At 39.3% G+C, this 17145-nt stretch overlaps 1 protein-coding gene across 2 annotated transcripts in view; it reads right to left on the bottom strand.

Moving 5' to 3' along the window:
* Positions 1-17145, bottom strand: part of LOC141792271 (replication protein A 70 kDa DNA-binding subunit-like) — a 43622-nt gene that overhangs the window by 22629 nt on the left and 3848 nt on the right. For both annotated transcript variants that reach the window (XM_074673138.1, XM_074673139.1), the window contains exons 7-10: positions 10889-11210; positions 7633-7735; positions 7443-7511; positions 3446-3638 (exon numbers count right to left, since the gene is read on the bottom strand). In XM_074673138.1, the coding sequence (XP_074529239.1) occupies positions 3446-3638; positions 7443-7511; positions 7633-7735; positions 10889-11210 (687 nt within the window). The remainder of the gene's footprint in view (positions 1-3445; positions 3639-7442; positions 7512-7632; positions 7736-10888; positions 11211-17145) is intronic.

Genomic DNA, 17145 nt, shown 5'->3' with positions numbered 1-17145 from the left:
GTATGTAAAGATAAGTATGTGTAAAGATACACATACTTCCAAAAAACTAAACTATGACCCACTCCAACTTGTCTTGTCTGGTGTATGCTTGGTACAGTTCTTTAGCTGTATGAAACGGTTTATGAACTGAAAAGTTCCAGCTATGTGTCCAAGGTCACAGTATTTTTCTCTTGCCTTTGTCAGGCCATTGCTAAGGAGATAAAGAGTCAGGTAACTGCTGGGTAAATAGGCAATTTGAGCAACTTTTCCACGTGAATGAAAGACCCCTATGCTAGAAAAGAAAAATGCTTCAAATTTTTATATGGGACTGTTTTTCTTGACCTGCTCTAATCGTTTCACCAGAATTTCTACCATTTGTGTCTTATGCATTTTATGATCTTAACTGCTTCTACCGATTGGCGGGATCACATTCCTAATTCATGCTTTAAACACATGACCTGTCCAAAAACCAAAAGCTCAGTGAAAAGATGGACAGAAACTAGATGCTCAGTCAGAAGTTGGGCTTGTGTGTTTAAAAAAAATCTGAACAGTATTGTTTTATAGATTATGTCAAACAGTCTTTCTGTGAACTCCATCCCCTGTCTGCTACCTCTGCTAACCTTTTTCTAAGCTCCCCCACTCCTCCTCCTCCTCCTCCTCCTCCGTGCCTCTCCTGCTCCCTGTCTGTGCTCTCTCAGCCCTCCTTAATTCCATTATGATTGAGACGATGTCATCCACCTCTGAACTCCATTATCACCACAGGAACAGGCTGACAGTTCTCATTACCATGTTATAATCCCCTATTTAACAAAGGAGCAGAGAGAGGCAGCGGAGAGGGAGTGAATGGAGAGACAACAGACGACACATACACAACATGTAACACTGCCCCTCTGTGACAAACACAAGCACACTGCTGCATGTAAAGTGTGTGTGCATATTACTGGCTTCACCATGCATGAATACTCTGTCTCTCTGAATGTGTGTATTTCACACTCCGCAGGTTGCAGTTTGGTGTTTACTCTTCTAAATGTGCAGTCATTGGTTCTCTGAATAAGTGTGTCCGACACCTTAATAAAATGATAACTCTTGTTAACGAACTGCTTGTTCTGCTAATGAGTAGTTGCTTCTACTCTGAATCACTGGGCAAAACAAACACATGTAGATGTCTGAACACAAACACCTTTCAAGGTTGAAATCAGATAAGCAAGGCATCAGATTTCAACCTCGAAAAACTCAGACGCTGATGAATGAAGATTTTACTCTCAACAAGGTTTGGTATTAAATTGGTATAAAATTTTTAAGGCACATTATCACATCAATTGGTCTGTTTCTTTTTTCTCAAAGCCAAGCCTCACAAAATGTGTAAAGGTAATCTACAACGCTTAATTTTTTTTATCTGACATTAAATATTTCCTTATTTAAAGCTCCAATGACCTTAACCTGTGACAATTTGGTGCCTCCAGTGGACAAACTGGGATCATCACCATGTCTTTTCTCACAGATATTGTTCTGTACATGTGAAGGCAATGTCACAAAAAAATCCTATTATTTTTTATTTTGGTTGGCTGAAGTATGGCTCCAACTGAAACTTTTAGAGAAAAAAATGATAAAGCCTTTTCTGTCGAATGCTGTTGATCTTTATCCTGCAGCATGACTAAAAAGCATTTATAAATATCAAGTTAATCCACTGCCTGAAAGGCTGGTTTGGTGCTTCATTATTGATTCCAGGTTGATTAATTACCAGCTAAAACTCTTTGCTTTGAATTGGATTTTGTGCAATTTAAAAAAAAATCTTGGTAAGTTTACATTTTTGTTTGCTTTTGTAACCCAATGGCAACATATGACTGAGCGAGTAGAAATAGTTGTATCTAATCCAAGCACTTATAAATGTAAGGAACCATTAACTAATATAAAATGTTGCACAAAACTTAACTGAAGGCAGTTTTCATAACATCACTGTCAAACATGTACATCATCTGACTAAATATAATAAAAAGACTGCCTAGAGCATGATGCTGAATTTCACATTTTTAACCCCAATCTCCACCTGGACCATCCCAATTTACCCGTCTTACAGATAAGAAATACCTTTCAGGCAGAAAGGGCAGGCACCACAACTAACCTTTATAAAAACAGAGGGATGAACTGTGGAATGAACATTATCGTACTCTTATCTCTTTACTGTGTGCCTGAATTAACCTTTAATCGAACCCTGCCATAACCTCTCCTCAAGAACACCTGGTTGGTGTAGGACTGACAGGCATGTGCACATGTCAGCTCAGTTTTTACCAGCTATAATATCTGAAACGGGTTATTCCCTGGGCCTTCAGAGATAATTAAGATGATAAGCCAAATATTGTTACACAGGCAGCAAATCACACATCCTATTCTGAGCAGCCAAGTTTTTGATTAGTTTGATGAAATACAATCATAGACGGCCCAGAAAGTACTTTGAAGATGATATATGTTGGCACATGAGCATAGACAAAAACTTTCTCTGCTCCAACATGACGCAAGTAATTAAATTGTTTTTTTGTTGTTGTTTTTCATAAAAATCACATAACAGTATTAACTTGAAACTGCACTGACTCAGTCTGTACTTTCTTTGATAACACAGATCTGCTGTGCTCTCAGACAGCTGTGTTTTCAACATTTTATTTGACTTTCATGGAACAGTTTCAAGTCCCCCAAACCCCCTCCTGACACTGCTCAACTCAGGGCTTCGAGATGCACGGGATGACATTTAACTATATCCACTGTAAGCATCTGAAATATGAGGCTTATTTAGGAGCATGGTTAACAAACTGTTTTTCAATCTTATATGATGTGAACTGGTTGAATCACTCAGGTCTACAGAAATAATATACAAAGCAAGTTGAATATATGCAAAGAAAAGATGAAGAATAAAACTGAAAACTGGGCTTCATGCCAGAATACTCTATGAGAGATACAAAAAACAAGTGAGCTGTGGTTAAAATCATTACTGACAGTTCTGCTCTTGACACAGAACCTTTTCTTCGACTGACCGGACTAACCCGACACTCCCCTGCCCTGCCAGTGGTTTCTGCTTCTCATTGAAACAGACATACTAGGGCACTGGAGTCATTTTGGTTGGAGGTTCAATGTCTTAATAAACACGCCACAGATTTTAACATCTGACTGAATTTGAGCAAAAATAACACACGTTTTAACCAGCACTTTCTATTATTTACACATTTTCCAGTACAGCCAACCAATCACCAAGGAAGGTAGGCCTCTTACACATTACACTCAAAATAATTACTGGTCTGAAACATGCCTATCTTACCCAGCTGATTCGAAGTATGAGTTTTTTTCCTGATATAAATGTTCCCTGCCTTTCATTTTTTCTCAATTGTACTTCTACAGTTTTCAGGTCATTTCTTTGTGATCGGTCAAAAAGAAAAATGTGTGAAATAAAGTGTAACTGTTAAATTTCTCTTCTTACCAATGATGTCATTATTATCTCTGTCCTCCAGCTCAGAGATGGGCACAAAGTTGCAGTGAACTGCTGGGATGTCCTGACCATCATCACACGGCACGATGGAGGAGCCGGCACTAAGAGACATCTCGTAGTCATTATTTAGTGTGCTGTACTGTTTGTTGGCCACCTTCAGCGTACCCTTGGTGATGTAGTACACCTACAGAAAAACAGAGAGCAAGATGTGGGTGCCTTATAAAATGAGACCTACTCAGACGGGATGGCCACTGAAAAAATCAAGTAACTTTTACTGATTGAATCCAATAACCAAGTTATTGATCTTGCAAAGAAAGTATTTATTAGAAAGAACAACATTTTGTGCTTCACAGTAAAAGTTCACACACCTAGACTTCAGTGCCAACATTTTGTTTTGCCAGTGATTACAGTTTTTGCTCTGACCACACAGCTGCTATCGTTACACAGTAATTTATCTCACACCAGTGGACAATTTTGGAGCAAATCTGTTATAGACTTGAAACCTAATACAAAATATTCGGAGGGATGTTTTTTGTTGTTGTTGTTCTTTTTATCCTTGTAAAGAAACCAGTCTATGTACCACCACGAAAGCCATTTTTTGCCTTTTAATTTATGTAATTTTGGAAAATCCAACCCAAATATTAATAACAATGTGAGTTTACTCAAAATACAGAAAATCCACTAACTTTTATTTTGCTGTTAGGAATCAACTTTGTTTACACACTGATCAAAGACCCAACAAAAACATTTATCAGCAGTTCCAGTCAACGATTGATGAGTCAACTTGAATTTTGTCTCGTATACTTGTGGTCATATCAGTGCTTCCTAGTTTGAGTTAGCAATACATGCTCATGTGTGTATAAAGGTTTGCAGTAATGTAATGGACAGAGTTCATTTTTTGCTGTACCAGCTATCACCTTCTGCAGGTATGCTTCTACTTTTTCAACAAATGGGCTGAGCTGACCAGGATCCCCTGTGGGTAATAAACTTATTATTGACAAGTACCTCATGTAACCTTACTTCAAAAAAACAAACTATTGAATTTAGAAAGTCAATCAACTGCAATTACCAACAGCTGCTGTTTCAACATAACCTCTTCAAAGGTCTGAAAGCCTTCAAGTCAAACTCAGATGTGGTGTCACTGCAACCCTGTGGCTCTGGTTTTTCACCAGAAAATAAAAAGAACTGAGAACTACGCCGCTAACAAACCCAATTTGAACTTAAAATGCAAAGGCACGCTTCTTCATTTACTTTAAAAACTCTCCCTGTCTTCCTCCGAGCTCGTCTGCCGAGCTGTCTCTTTTTCTCCATCTCTCCCACTAACTCTCGTATTTACCCCACACAGAGATAGTAGCATGAAACTAATGTGATAAGCATTCAGGGCACTCCAGAGTCAGTCACACCCACTCACTGTTCTGTCAATACTCAGATCATGACGGGGAAGACAGATTTGTTCCTTTATTTATCTATGAAGGGGCAGAGGGCACAAATTGGATCTGGGGCTGTTAGGAGTCACCTGCCACAGGCCTCATACCTGAGCCCCAGTGACTGGAAGATGATGATCGAGGTTAATTGAGTTATTAAGCTCTGTGGGAGACCGAGTGGAGAAACAGTTTAACATGTGTTCTACCTGTCAGAAGCTGCAAAGGTATACAGGAACATGTAAAGGGGCATGCTCTTAGTGCTCTGGCTGTAGATTACCTGCTGTAGCACAAAGAAAGACAGGGTTTTTCCTCTTGCATCAAAGATTTAAGACTTACTTTTCCATTCACCCGATGGTGTTCATTCATTATAACTATATGAACGTGATATATGATAAAACATGACTTTCTTTTTCTCAAATCATTTTATGCTGATGCCTCCATAAGCCCTAACGGGGAATTCTTAAATATTAAATATGTTCAATATCCCATGGTTATTTAAAGGCGCTCACTGCACATGCTTCAGCCCTCTTATAAAAATTCAGTTTAATCTGCAGGCCTGCAGCAAGGGCAGAGGTCAGCGCCAGTGTCAGTTATGTAAGAGAAGCTTGAGCTTCTAGGCATCACACTTCTTAGAAAAGGGCAACAAAGCAGATGCTTGCTTACACGAGGTCTTGAACCGGGGGCCCGCTGGTTGAAAGATGATCCCATTAACAAACGCTACATCAAAGGATCCTTAAAGGGTAAAGGCTCCAACAAAAGTATTCGTGGGTAATCGTGTTTGACTGAATTATGAATGAGGATTGTTCTGAGTGATAAATGTTAGAAAATCTTATGAAAAGATTCTACATTTCTCAAATCAATCTAATTTTAATGGTTACATTTGTGCAGACAAACCATGAAGGCAACTGCACAACTGTAGCCTCTCTCCATACTACTTGCAGATTAAGGCTGTGGCCGCTTGGAATGGAAAACCATCCACCCATTCACTTTACTGCTTATCCATCTTTTTTTTTAAACTACACTGGGGGCACAGACAACCCATTCATGCACACAGAGACACCTGTGGGCAATTTTGTGTTACCAATACTGAGCATGTTTCTGAACTGTGGGAGGAAACCAGAGTACCCTGAGCAAACCAATGGATTCAAAGGGAGAACATGACAAACTCAGCAAAGAAAGGCACCTGCTTTGTATGGGGTTCGAACTAGGACCCATCTTGCTATAAGACAACAGTGCTAACCAAGAAATATGTGAATACCTTAAAGCGATAGTTAATCAATTGTCTTTTTAACTGACCATGTTAAATTTATACAAACCAAAAATGTTTTCCTTTAACTGGAAACAAGAATTTGTAGACCAGAGCAAATCTTCCTCATTTACTTTTTCTTAATTATCTTTCACACCTCTGCAAAAAGAGTTTCCCCCTTGGCCTAATTTTGGTTTTGATAATATCTAATTTTACTGTGAAGCCCAACTAACAATGTCCTCATCCTGTGCAGGACTGAACAAGGAGTTCAAGCCAAAGCTAGGTTTCAGCAGACTGAGTTGCCCAGAGTGGAAATGTTCCAAACTTCAGTCTTTTTGGAGTGAAATATCTTTGTGTTTCTTTAGACAGTTCCTCTTCACTGAGTCACAGCTGAGGAGAGGAAATCCTTGTAGATACACAGCCAAAGAACAACACTGAGTTTGCCTAATTGAGTCATTATCTTCATCCTGCTGCTCGATGGAAGTTTATTGACAGCCTTCTGAAGCTATCCATGAGCACTTGCCAAACTTTAGGACATATTTTAAAGCAGTATCAAGATGGTACGCCTGATTTCCTGTTATGTTGTTGCTTAAATGTGATTTATTTAACTCCTAGTAGATAAAGGAATACAGTACATGTCTCCTTATTTCAGTTTTGTATGGCCTTTGATGAAAAAATGCCTTCTCTTTGAAATGTTACAGGGCCACATATATTAAACATTTAAATCTAAAAGTATTCCTAACAGAGCCAAAAAGGAAGCTGTATAAACACATTTTCCATCCTGAACACAGCCTGCGGTACTTGCAGACATTTCTAAAAAAGTGGAAACCATTAGACAAGTTTTCTCACACTCTTCTCAGCAGCACAATTCCAGCCCCATATATCCCCCCCAAATGCTCAGTACGTCTCAAACACATATACATCTCAGTGAAATGTGACTTAATGAATCCCTTCCACAAATCCTCCTTAAAACTTGCCTCCAGCTCATTCATTGGCCAACAGTCCTGCAGGCATGAGGGGATTTTGTAGAAGGGTGTTATTAGGCACAACTTAACAATGATACATTTGTTTGAAGCACTAGGAGCACACAGGAAGTCTACCCGAGTCTGAGTCTTATTTCTTATAGTCTTTAGATATTGTCCTCTTATTGTCAAAACGGGACTTAAAAATGGCACAGAAACCCGGAGCTTCAGAAAGATTTCCCTAAAGCACACAGCTGTTGTCCAGTAATCACAAATGTGATCACTTCCCATGGACGTATTAAACAAGTCTTATCACTTCACGTGAGGAAAGAGAACTGTGGGTATGATCCACTCACCTTGCCTTGCTCCACTAGTGAGTAAAACTTGTCCACTTCTTTGTTGAAGGCTGTGACCTTTATTTCTCCCTGTTGATCAAAATTACACTCAGCCACGGGTCTCATATTTAAATATGTAACAATGATGCAACAATGTAGTACAAATGAACAAAGCAGATGGATGTTTAGGCCTTTGCCAAATTGCACTCACACTCTCGTCCACTAAATCAAAGGAGAAGAGTTTGCCCTCTCCTCGGGAGTTACTCCAGTTACGGATGCTGGACTTGCTGGTGACTCTGGCTCTGATGGTCCACCTGGAGATAAACACAGCAGATATTTGTTGACACATGGAATTAAAATACATAATGCAATAAAGAAAGAGAGAAGAACACAGAAAAAAAAATGAGTGAAAGGGAGCAGTATCCGTTAAATGTTGGCATCCGCTGAGGCAGAATCTGCAGGTATGCCAAGAATGTCACTGTTGATAAGACACATTGACCCATCAGACCCCACAAACATGAGTGAATTACCTTGAGTTTTTAACAAAGATTAACAATGTGATGCCATCAAGGAATGGGATGTTGTTGAGGACTTTCTAAATACAATTTAATGCTATTTCTCAGTTTCCCAACCGGGTCGGGCAGGGCTGGATTGATTTACAGCACGTCAAAGTCTCAATTGGCAATTGGCAATTTTGTAGTAATGATAAACAGTGGAGCTGGACTGGCAAAAAGAAAAAGTATAGAAGAGCAGAAGAAAGCTAACAGGAGAGTAACAGAGCACGGGCGAAAGGCTAAAACACTGGCTAAACTGTTTGTGAGAATGTCCATTCCAACCCACGTGCAGCCGTTATTCTGCAGTGGTCTGTTCAAAGTTGATGGTCTATCAATACAGAAAGTAACAAACAAAAAAGAGTGAAGTTACATTAGCTCTGCTTGGTAGATGAGCACCGGACGGACCTAACAAAGATTGGCTAACATTACGGACACGTCTCAGAGCACTGGACTGTGAGAAGTGCTATATATAGCTAGCTACTTCACTATAGTACAAACTTGCAAAGTTTGTCATTTTTCAAACAACAGTGCCACGTAACTGTTAATAACAACCTTGTTGCAGAGAAAAGTAATGATTAAAAAAAGATCAAAACTTCATGTTTTCAAAACAAACGCAAGCAACGTTAAGAGTCACGACAGTGTTTGCACGATTCCAGCCTGAAGTGTCTAGGGATGGGTACCTTTCACATTTGAAATGATACGGTACAGATGCCTGGTACCTGGCAATCTGTAACGGTACTCAACGGTACCAATTTCTGGTACTTTTTTGTGTCTGTGTGGCAAAAAATGTGTCAACATGTTTTATAAAAAAATGTAATTTCTTTTTTTCAATTTATTGTATTCATTCTTCAGTCTATAACCTTGTAATGCTGTGTTCATGTTCAGCATGGACAATCACCTACTCTTCCACTCCCTCCCAGTCACAAGGATGCATTTAGGTACCCAAACATGGTACCTTTTGGTTTTATGTGAATCATACCCGGTACTTTTGACAGAATTCGGTCGGTACCCATCCCGAGAAGTGTCACTGCAATCCACCTTAAACAGCTAGTGCTTGCAGCCTCTTCAATGAACTAGGATTTAAGGGACAATCTGTAACAGCCAGCACTGAAGTCTTATCAGTTTTAATAATGAAAAGGACAAGCTAGCAATAGACCATCTGCAAACAGAAAAATGCTTTGGTTTCACTACAGTATTAAAAAAAATAGATAAATTCCTTCAGCCACGTTTTATTCTCCATTAATGTTAAGGTTTCTGTCATGTCAGTGTTTACCGGAAACTTCTATTCACTCCTTATTTGAAGGGTTTAAACTAAAAGTTTTACTTGACCAACACAACTGTGTGAAACTTTAGTAAAAGATTCACAGTTTAAAGGTCAGCACAAGTAAAGCTGCTCAGACTCAGACTAAAAGCTTCCTTTTTTGTTAATGAGAACACCAACTCATCTCACATCAGACAGGAAAGCGAAACACAACTGTGCAACAGAACAATTCCCATGGAAATTGGACAAGTGTCTTTTCTGTCTTTTTAAAGTTCCATGAAAGCAGAAAAAAAGGAGGAAAAAAATCTGAAGTTTTCTTTCAAAGACTGAACTAGGTGTTGTACATCTGCCAACTCCTGGATGCATTTAAAATGTGCTTCTTGTTTCTGTTTTTAACACCAGCCAGCAGAGCTCTGCAGTTTATGCAACAGCAAGCTTTTTGACTGCGTTGATAATTGTGCAGTGGAGGATATTCGTACCATAACTTTGCCTGCAATTAAATCCCCTATCATGAGAGCAGCTGCTGGCCCAGAGTGAACTCCATTTCCTGCTCAGTATGGATAAGACTGCTACACCGAGGTTTATGGCAGCCAAAAGCCAATTATAGCCAGTTTTAGATGCTATTACTTAACACGGGGAGAAAGGATGAGAGATCCATGTGAGCAGTCATAAAAGACCCTGTGCACACTCACGCACAGCATTTCCAGATAACCTGCTGTATGTTACACACACGCTGGTACACACTCACACTTTTCATTCCACACAAACATACAGAGAAGAGCAGCTGCTGAAGTCATCTCTTTTTACTCACTGTAGGTACTCCCCAACTTCAAAGTTAGAACAGTCATCAGTTTATTACAACACCTAGAGGCACAGTTATCTTTACAGCTTGCAATTTCAAACAGGGCCATGTTATCAAAGTCCAAACACTGTGAGAGAGTTGTCGGGATGCCTTTACTCAAATCTGAAACACTACATCTCCTACGTACATTGCTCCTGTCTATTTCTGAACCACTTTAAAGGTCAGAGATGGAGACTTCAGCCAATTGAAACAAAAGGAAGTGAAATGGGAGGAAAAAAGCAGAGGCAAAATTGAACCCTGGGGGAGGTAGAGGAAATGTGAGAGGAAGAAACTTTGCAGGCCAAATAACAGAACTAAAACCTCAGCAGTCATAAAAATTCAGTGGTACCTGCCATTAAAATGCCCAATTCCAAGGCTGGATCATTTTATTTCCATGCAGATGGGCCGCCTAACATGCACATGCAGGAAAAACACACCACATGCACTGGTTGGGACAAAAAAAATAAATAAAACATTCACACATGCATTCATTACCACGCTGAGGCAAACTTCCAAAACATTCACTGCAGAGTTAGTCAGAAATGGCAACAAACTGGAAAGCAGGGCCACAGAAACAAGCAGAACAATAAATTAAACTGATAAATGGACAGATAGGAAGTAAACAATAGCATAATCATGCGTAAACATGGGCAGTACAGCTCAAGAGTGTTTGATATTTGGGAGTACATAAGTCAAGGTCAGGTTTAAGGATTTGTATATATCCAATCTAAGCTGCGTTAGATCCTTATTAAGATGCTCTGAATTCATATTCAGCAGGTACATGCAGACACTCACACACAATCTCACTTACTTGCTTTGATATGGGTTTAGGCTTGTGATGGGAATTATTTTCATTGAAGATTCTGGAGAAGCTCCGTTAGAGCCTTTCATTGGTGAAGCTTTGAAGGGCGAAGTTTTCATGGGTGAAGCTTTGAAGGGCGAAGTTTTCATGGGTGAAGCTTTGAAGGGCGAAGTTTTCATGGGTGAAGCTTTAAAGGGTGAAGTCTTCATGGGTGAAGCTTCAAAGGCTGAAGCTTTCACTGGTGAAGTTTTCATGGGGGAAAACTTTGTTGGTGAAGCCTCCATGGGGGAAACTTTCATGGTTGACTTCCCTGCAAAACCTCCTCCAAAGCCTGTAGATGGAGAGAATAAGGTTTTTAATAGTAAGGTGGTTGGAATGCAAACTCTGACTGAATAATTCTGACTATTAATAGTGCTTAAAAATAGAATGTACGCAAATTACTCAAGGCAGAGTGACAACACTTTTACTTATTGATTTATCATACTAAAAAATGGCTTTGTCAGTCTGTCCTTGAATTTTCTCAACTACAGTTCATTCAGGGTGCTTCATATCTAGCAGGCATGATGCTAAGAATCCAAAGGACAGAAGTGTTCAGTTCATTTCAAGTTGGACAGATGGTAGCATCCCTCTATATTTTGACCTCAAGCTTTCACATTATGACTCTCTAAGACACATCTCTTAAGTCTGGATGACATGTTAAGCCGTGCCTGTTTATCTCCATAGCACTATCTTACAGGTTTTGAGTGCCTGTTAATGCATCAGTTTCGTTTCGACAGTTCACACAGTTTTCCTTCAGCTGTCTCTAAACTCATGCAAATATTACAATACATGTATCTATTGTAGGAAAGAATTGCTGTCCATTTTCACGGTTCAGGCCTTTCCAAATCACCAAAACAGCTCTTCTGTTTAACATCACACTATGTGGGTGCTCTGCTGTTGTTGAATGGTACGACCATTTGATGATGCTATAGAAAAAGCATAAAGAAACTCTGCAGCAGTTCTCGTTCCTGACAGCAGCACCTCTGGCAAATAAAAGAAAACAAAACAAACAAAACCAAACAGAAAACATTTGGCTCAAAGTAGCTTCATGCTCCATGCGGGTGCATCCAACAATGCTCCAGTTTGGAAGGCAAGCAATCGGCAAGTTCTGAATAGGCATGACAATGGGGAATGGCTCAAAAGGATTTATTTTTAGTAGATGTATAAATACCGAGGCAGCTAAGCCGGAGACAATGTCAATGGTTCTTGATCAGAAAAAGTTCTTGATATGCTAACAGTTGTCAGCCCTGAGCTACTGTCATCAAACCGAGACAAGGACCGAAAAAACTAGGTGACTTCTTATGACCTGTGAACACACTTTCAGATTGATGGAGCTTCGCTTTGAAAATATTAAAATGATGGGCTCACTGATACACAAAGACAGACAATGCAGCATATTGGGGCTGATGGTTCAGCTCAGTTGGCAAAGTGGGCACTGGATGGACCAAAACGAAAGTGCTCTTTGCACTGGTCAGAGGATTAGTTCTGTATCCCAACAACATTTGGTGCATGTCACTCCCCTATTCTGTCGCTATAATCCCTTTCTCTTTCAAACTGTCCGGTCCAAGAAAGGAAAGACCCAAAGAGTCGAATAAAAAAAGAAAAAAAAGTAGAATTCCAATCATTTTGGTGCTTAAAATCTACACACAGCACAGGATACTTTCTTACCTCAAAGCAATCTCAAAGTTATCAGTTATGATCTCTATGGACAAATTACTTGGCAGAGCTGGTAAAACACATACAAAGTTTGCCATTAGGCTCTACAGACTTAATTAAACACCCTGGCAAAGCACTTCAAAAGTATTTAAACATGAGTGATAATACTTTTATCTGATCATGTGAGTAGCTGCTACACGATGAAAAATGCCATGGAAAGTAAAACTCTACACATATCTCTGTAAAATAACTTCTCTGTCTGATAACATCAGACTGTGCTAATGGACAAAGCTTTGTCTTTCTTTGCAGGTAAATGGTTTATTCTATAATTACTGCATGTTTGCCTTTAGGTCATGGGAAAAAAACTAATTAGGATTAATTATCGTAATATGAGTTCCTGGGCCAAAACAGCACGTACAAATCCTTAAAAACTATTCTTTATCATTTTTCAACCTCGTTATATTGTGTTATCATTATAATAAGAGAGAAGGAAGACTTAAGAAGTAATGTAGAACCTATTTTAAATATAATGTGATCAATGCATAAAGATATGGGGTGTTTAGCAGCCACTGGTTTTCTGGTCCTTTAATGAAAATTTGAACCATGATTTACCAACAAGTCCACAGAGATGAAACCAGTCAAAACTGAGTGGAAAACATACAACACAGCACCGCAACGGAACGTTGCAACTGAAGGAAAATAATGTAGAATTTGTTTGCTGTATGTAGCTAAGGGTACAAAGTGATCAGAGCAAGCACCACCAGCCTTTGGTCTACTTGTAGTTTCCCACATGACCTTGGTGGTAACACATTGCTCCAGTTAAGTTGCCAGTTTAACCAGACACAGCCTGCAGACATCTTTATCTCCACTTTCTAGGGCCACGTAAAGCCAAACTGTGCCATACAACAACATATCATCTGTTGACTGTGCTCGTTTACATTAGGTGGTAGAGCATCGTGGTATTATAGCAGCAGCCATAAACCAGAGCTACAGAGCTTCAGCTGGCTAGTGAAGGTAGCTTCGCCTCAGCTTTGGCACTACACAAGACCAACCTTTTGGGCCATCAATAACGTACATTTAAATATTGTATTAGACTAGAAAAGTAACGGCGGTGACCAGTAGTGAGAGCAGTTAGCCAAAATGGGTTGTTTATCTGTCAATCAGCTATGACTTTCTGAACTGTTTTTATCTAGTAAAAGACTCAGGATATAGATAAATACTACACGTGAGTCATCTCTAAAGGTGTCAGCTTCAAGAAGAATTGTAAGACAACATTAGATGGTCGCCTCAGGCCTGAAAATGTATTTTTAATCAAGCTGAGGTTTTTATTAATACTTTAGCATGCTTCTCAGAGTTGATTTAATTACATATGCTATAATAATTCTACCTTGGTACGCACTGACTGAGTGCTGATGTAGAATGAAATCTTATATCCAAATATGGATTAATAAAAATTAAGACGAAGTAAGTTCTTTTGTTCTTTAAACAACTGTTCAGCATTTATATTCTTTTAAAAAGTGACAACACCAACAAACTTGAACATTTCAGACCCACCTACAGAAACACAAGGTGTTATCTCACCTCCCACAGCATCAGCCCCACCGGCAGTGATTCAGACGGGATAGTTTCTGTTGTCCAGGAGTATTTTTATGCGATGGGTGATGCTTTGTGTTGGCATGAATAAGTTGCCATATTGAACAGTATTCAAGAGGCGACTGTCAGGAATTAAAAAAGAGATGTGATTCCTTAGAGACGCCCTTCCTCTGATTTAAGCTCCAACAAACACTCACCTCTATGACACCCTCTTTTGCAGGATGTGCTTGGATGCATGCGTGTATGTGAGTGTGTGTGTGTGTGTGTTATGAGCAAATTCTACAGGGAAATCACAGATTGAACTGCTATTTTCAGGCAAGGGGTAATTAACATCAATATTCATACGCACGCCATCAGGATGAAGTGGTGGAGGAAGAAGCAAAAGGAGAGAAAGGAAGATGATAGGTGTAGTTTTGGTGCTTGTGGGGCTGAGGGGGGCCAAGAGCAAAGAAAGGGTGAGAGGTTTATCACAGATCCTGAATTTTTATGTATATATTTTTTCGAAATTAAGAACAGTATAGGGTCATTAATATGTTGGTAGCATTTTTGACAGCTACTGTTCATGGAGATTTCTTGGTGGTAAGGCAGTAGGAAAGGACCATATAAACAAGAGAAAAAAGCAACAAATAGAGAAAGTGATCAAAAGATTGAATGTAAAACTGTGGGTAAGTATGAGACAAAGAAATAGTGGCAAACAGTTGGTGATTAAATGGTATTTTTGGTCAAACTGGAAAATACTGAGATCAGATCTCTTTTTGAAGCTAAAATATCTCTTCAAAGCATTTTGAAGGTAGTCAGTTCAAAGAAGAGCTGCTGTTGAATATCCAAATGGGAACAGAAATATGTCAGTGACCTTTGACCCTACATTTGCTGCTGGAGGGCTCATTTTTTGAGACACAAAGATAGATTTTTTTGAACCATGGTGTATTTTATTTGAGCTGAATAATAAAAACAGTGCTTTTGGTCAGAGTTCACTAATGACAGGACGCTCATTAGTGGGGGATTTTTCTCTTCTGTTTTTTTTGGCAGTGTCAGCTGGAAACTGACCAAGATCTGCCAGAGTTAAGGTGTTTTTTTTTTTTCACTCAAATTTATCTAAGAGAAGAAAACAATGCAAGAGATGGCATCTGTAAACCAGAAGCTGATACTCCAAAGGGATCAGTGCATTGTGGTGAATTAACAAGGTCATATGAAGATTGTTGTGTGATTGTAATACTCTATATTTAGTTGAGCAAGCCATCAGTGGAAAACAATAACAACAGCAACAGACACTGATGTATATCCAGATGATCAACAAATGAACAAAGTCTCCCACTGTGAGGTGTGGCAAGTTCCTGAAAATTTCAGGGGTCTAGATGGCTTAAAGAAGAAAATGTCTGGAGCTCTAACTGTGTGAGGCTTCTACTGAGACCAACTGTTTATCAACAAAAGCTTCTTTAGGCAGCTGCAAAAAATGGTTACATTCCTGGACAGTTAAAAATACAAAAACAAATTGAACAGAGAAGGTAATTTAAATCTCTTCAGACATCACAAGTTACGTCATTCATAAGAGCTGTTAAAAGTGTCTTTAATTTCAGGGAAAAAGAGAAAACTTTTTTTTTAATGAGCAAAAGACTTAGTTTATTTTTCTTCTCTTCTGTCTTACCTTGTTTAGACCAATGACCTTCTAAGCTGCTGCACTATGAGCCTGATTAGGACAACTTATCGTACCTACAGCCTTGCACGGACAAATTGATTTGATTTGTATCATTCCCTCTTGTCCACCATATCCTTTCAGTGATAAAATAAAATTATTGGTCTATTTCAGTTATTTCCTCCATTCTCTGCAACCATTTATCCATATTTTCCCCTGAGCAGCAGAGATCCAGAGCTCCTGTCTGGATCATCCCCATGTATGGTTATTTCTGCTCATTATAGGACATTTAAGGTGCTTGCGTCACAAACAGGAGCAGTATCAGGGAAATGAGGCTAGAGTAAACGATGCTGTTCAATGAAGTGAGTATGATTCATCTCGTTTTCTCTTTTTTATCCCCTCCTAGCTTCCTTTTCCAGAAGCTGCAGGGAGGTGAAATAGGAGAAAAGAAGCTACCTCCCTCCATTAGAAACTTAAATCATGGCATTAAGAAATATATAAAGCATACATATATAATAAAAAAGTGTGTGCATAGGGCCTAACCATTTCTTCAGCAGAACAATTAAAGAGATCAACTAGGTCTGAGTAACTGGCAGAGTCTCAGAGGTCACATGATTCAAAGGGCACAAGAAAGAGCTGCATGAGCTTCTTAATGCAGTGCCTCATCTTTGCTGAGTCAAATGAGTTGACTTCTCTCCCTGTCTGTGCATCCCTAGGAGGGGATTCAGTCCACAACACAATATTCATGAAGCCATGAACTGGTGGAGCCGTCGGCCCACACAAGCTCCCTCAGTCACAACACACACAAACAGACGCACACCTACACATGCACGAAACACAACATATACCGAACACTCATTATCCACCCACATGCCCACATCCTCCACAGAGGAGGACTACTGGTATGTTTCTGCCACATAACAAAAATCGATGTGGACGCAGGGAGCAGTTGGTGGTTGAAGCAACTGAGTGAAACAAAGGCTAAGCTAATAAAAGTAGATTCAATAAAGCAAGGGATACTTTAGCTGTGATACATGGTACCGGCTATTCTGGCAGAAAACCAGCAATCATTTGGGGGTCCTATTCTGTTATAGAATCTAGTTGGTAGTAAAACATTGTAAAATGAGAGTTATGGACTCTAACAGCCACAGTAGCCAGCAGGCAACAACATAGTTTCTTTTCAGCTGAGCAGTAAATTTAACTAAAAGGAGCACGGTGTCTTATTAAAATACAACACTAAAACTTAAGGAACTACAGTCCTCAGTTAATTTAACACTTCTTGTAGCTACCTAACAATGTTTGAAAACCACCCTGTGCCTCATTATCCCCTTTAATCGGGTTCTTA

This window comes from Halichoeres trimaculatus, unplaced genomic scaffold (assembly GCF_033239565.1).
Source record: "Halichoeres trimaculatus isolate MK-OKI-2021-1 unplaced genomic scaffold, fHalTri1.1 fHalTri1_scaffold_6, whole genome shotgun sequence".
NCBI lineage: Eukaryota > Metazoa > Chordata > Actinopteri > Labriformes > Labridae > Halichoeres > Halichoeres trimaculatus.
This window is presented reverse-complemented; position numbering and strand designations above follow the sequence as displayed.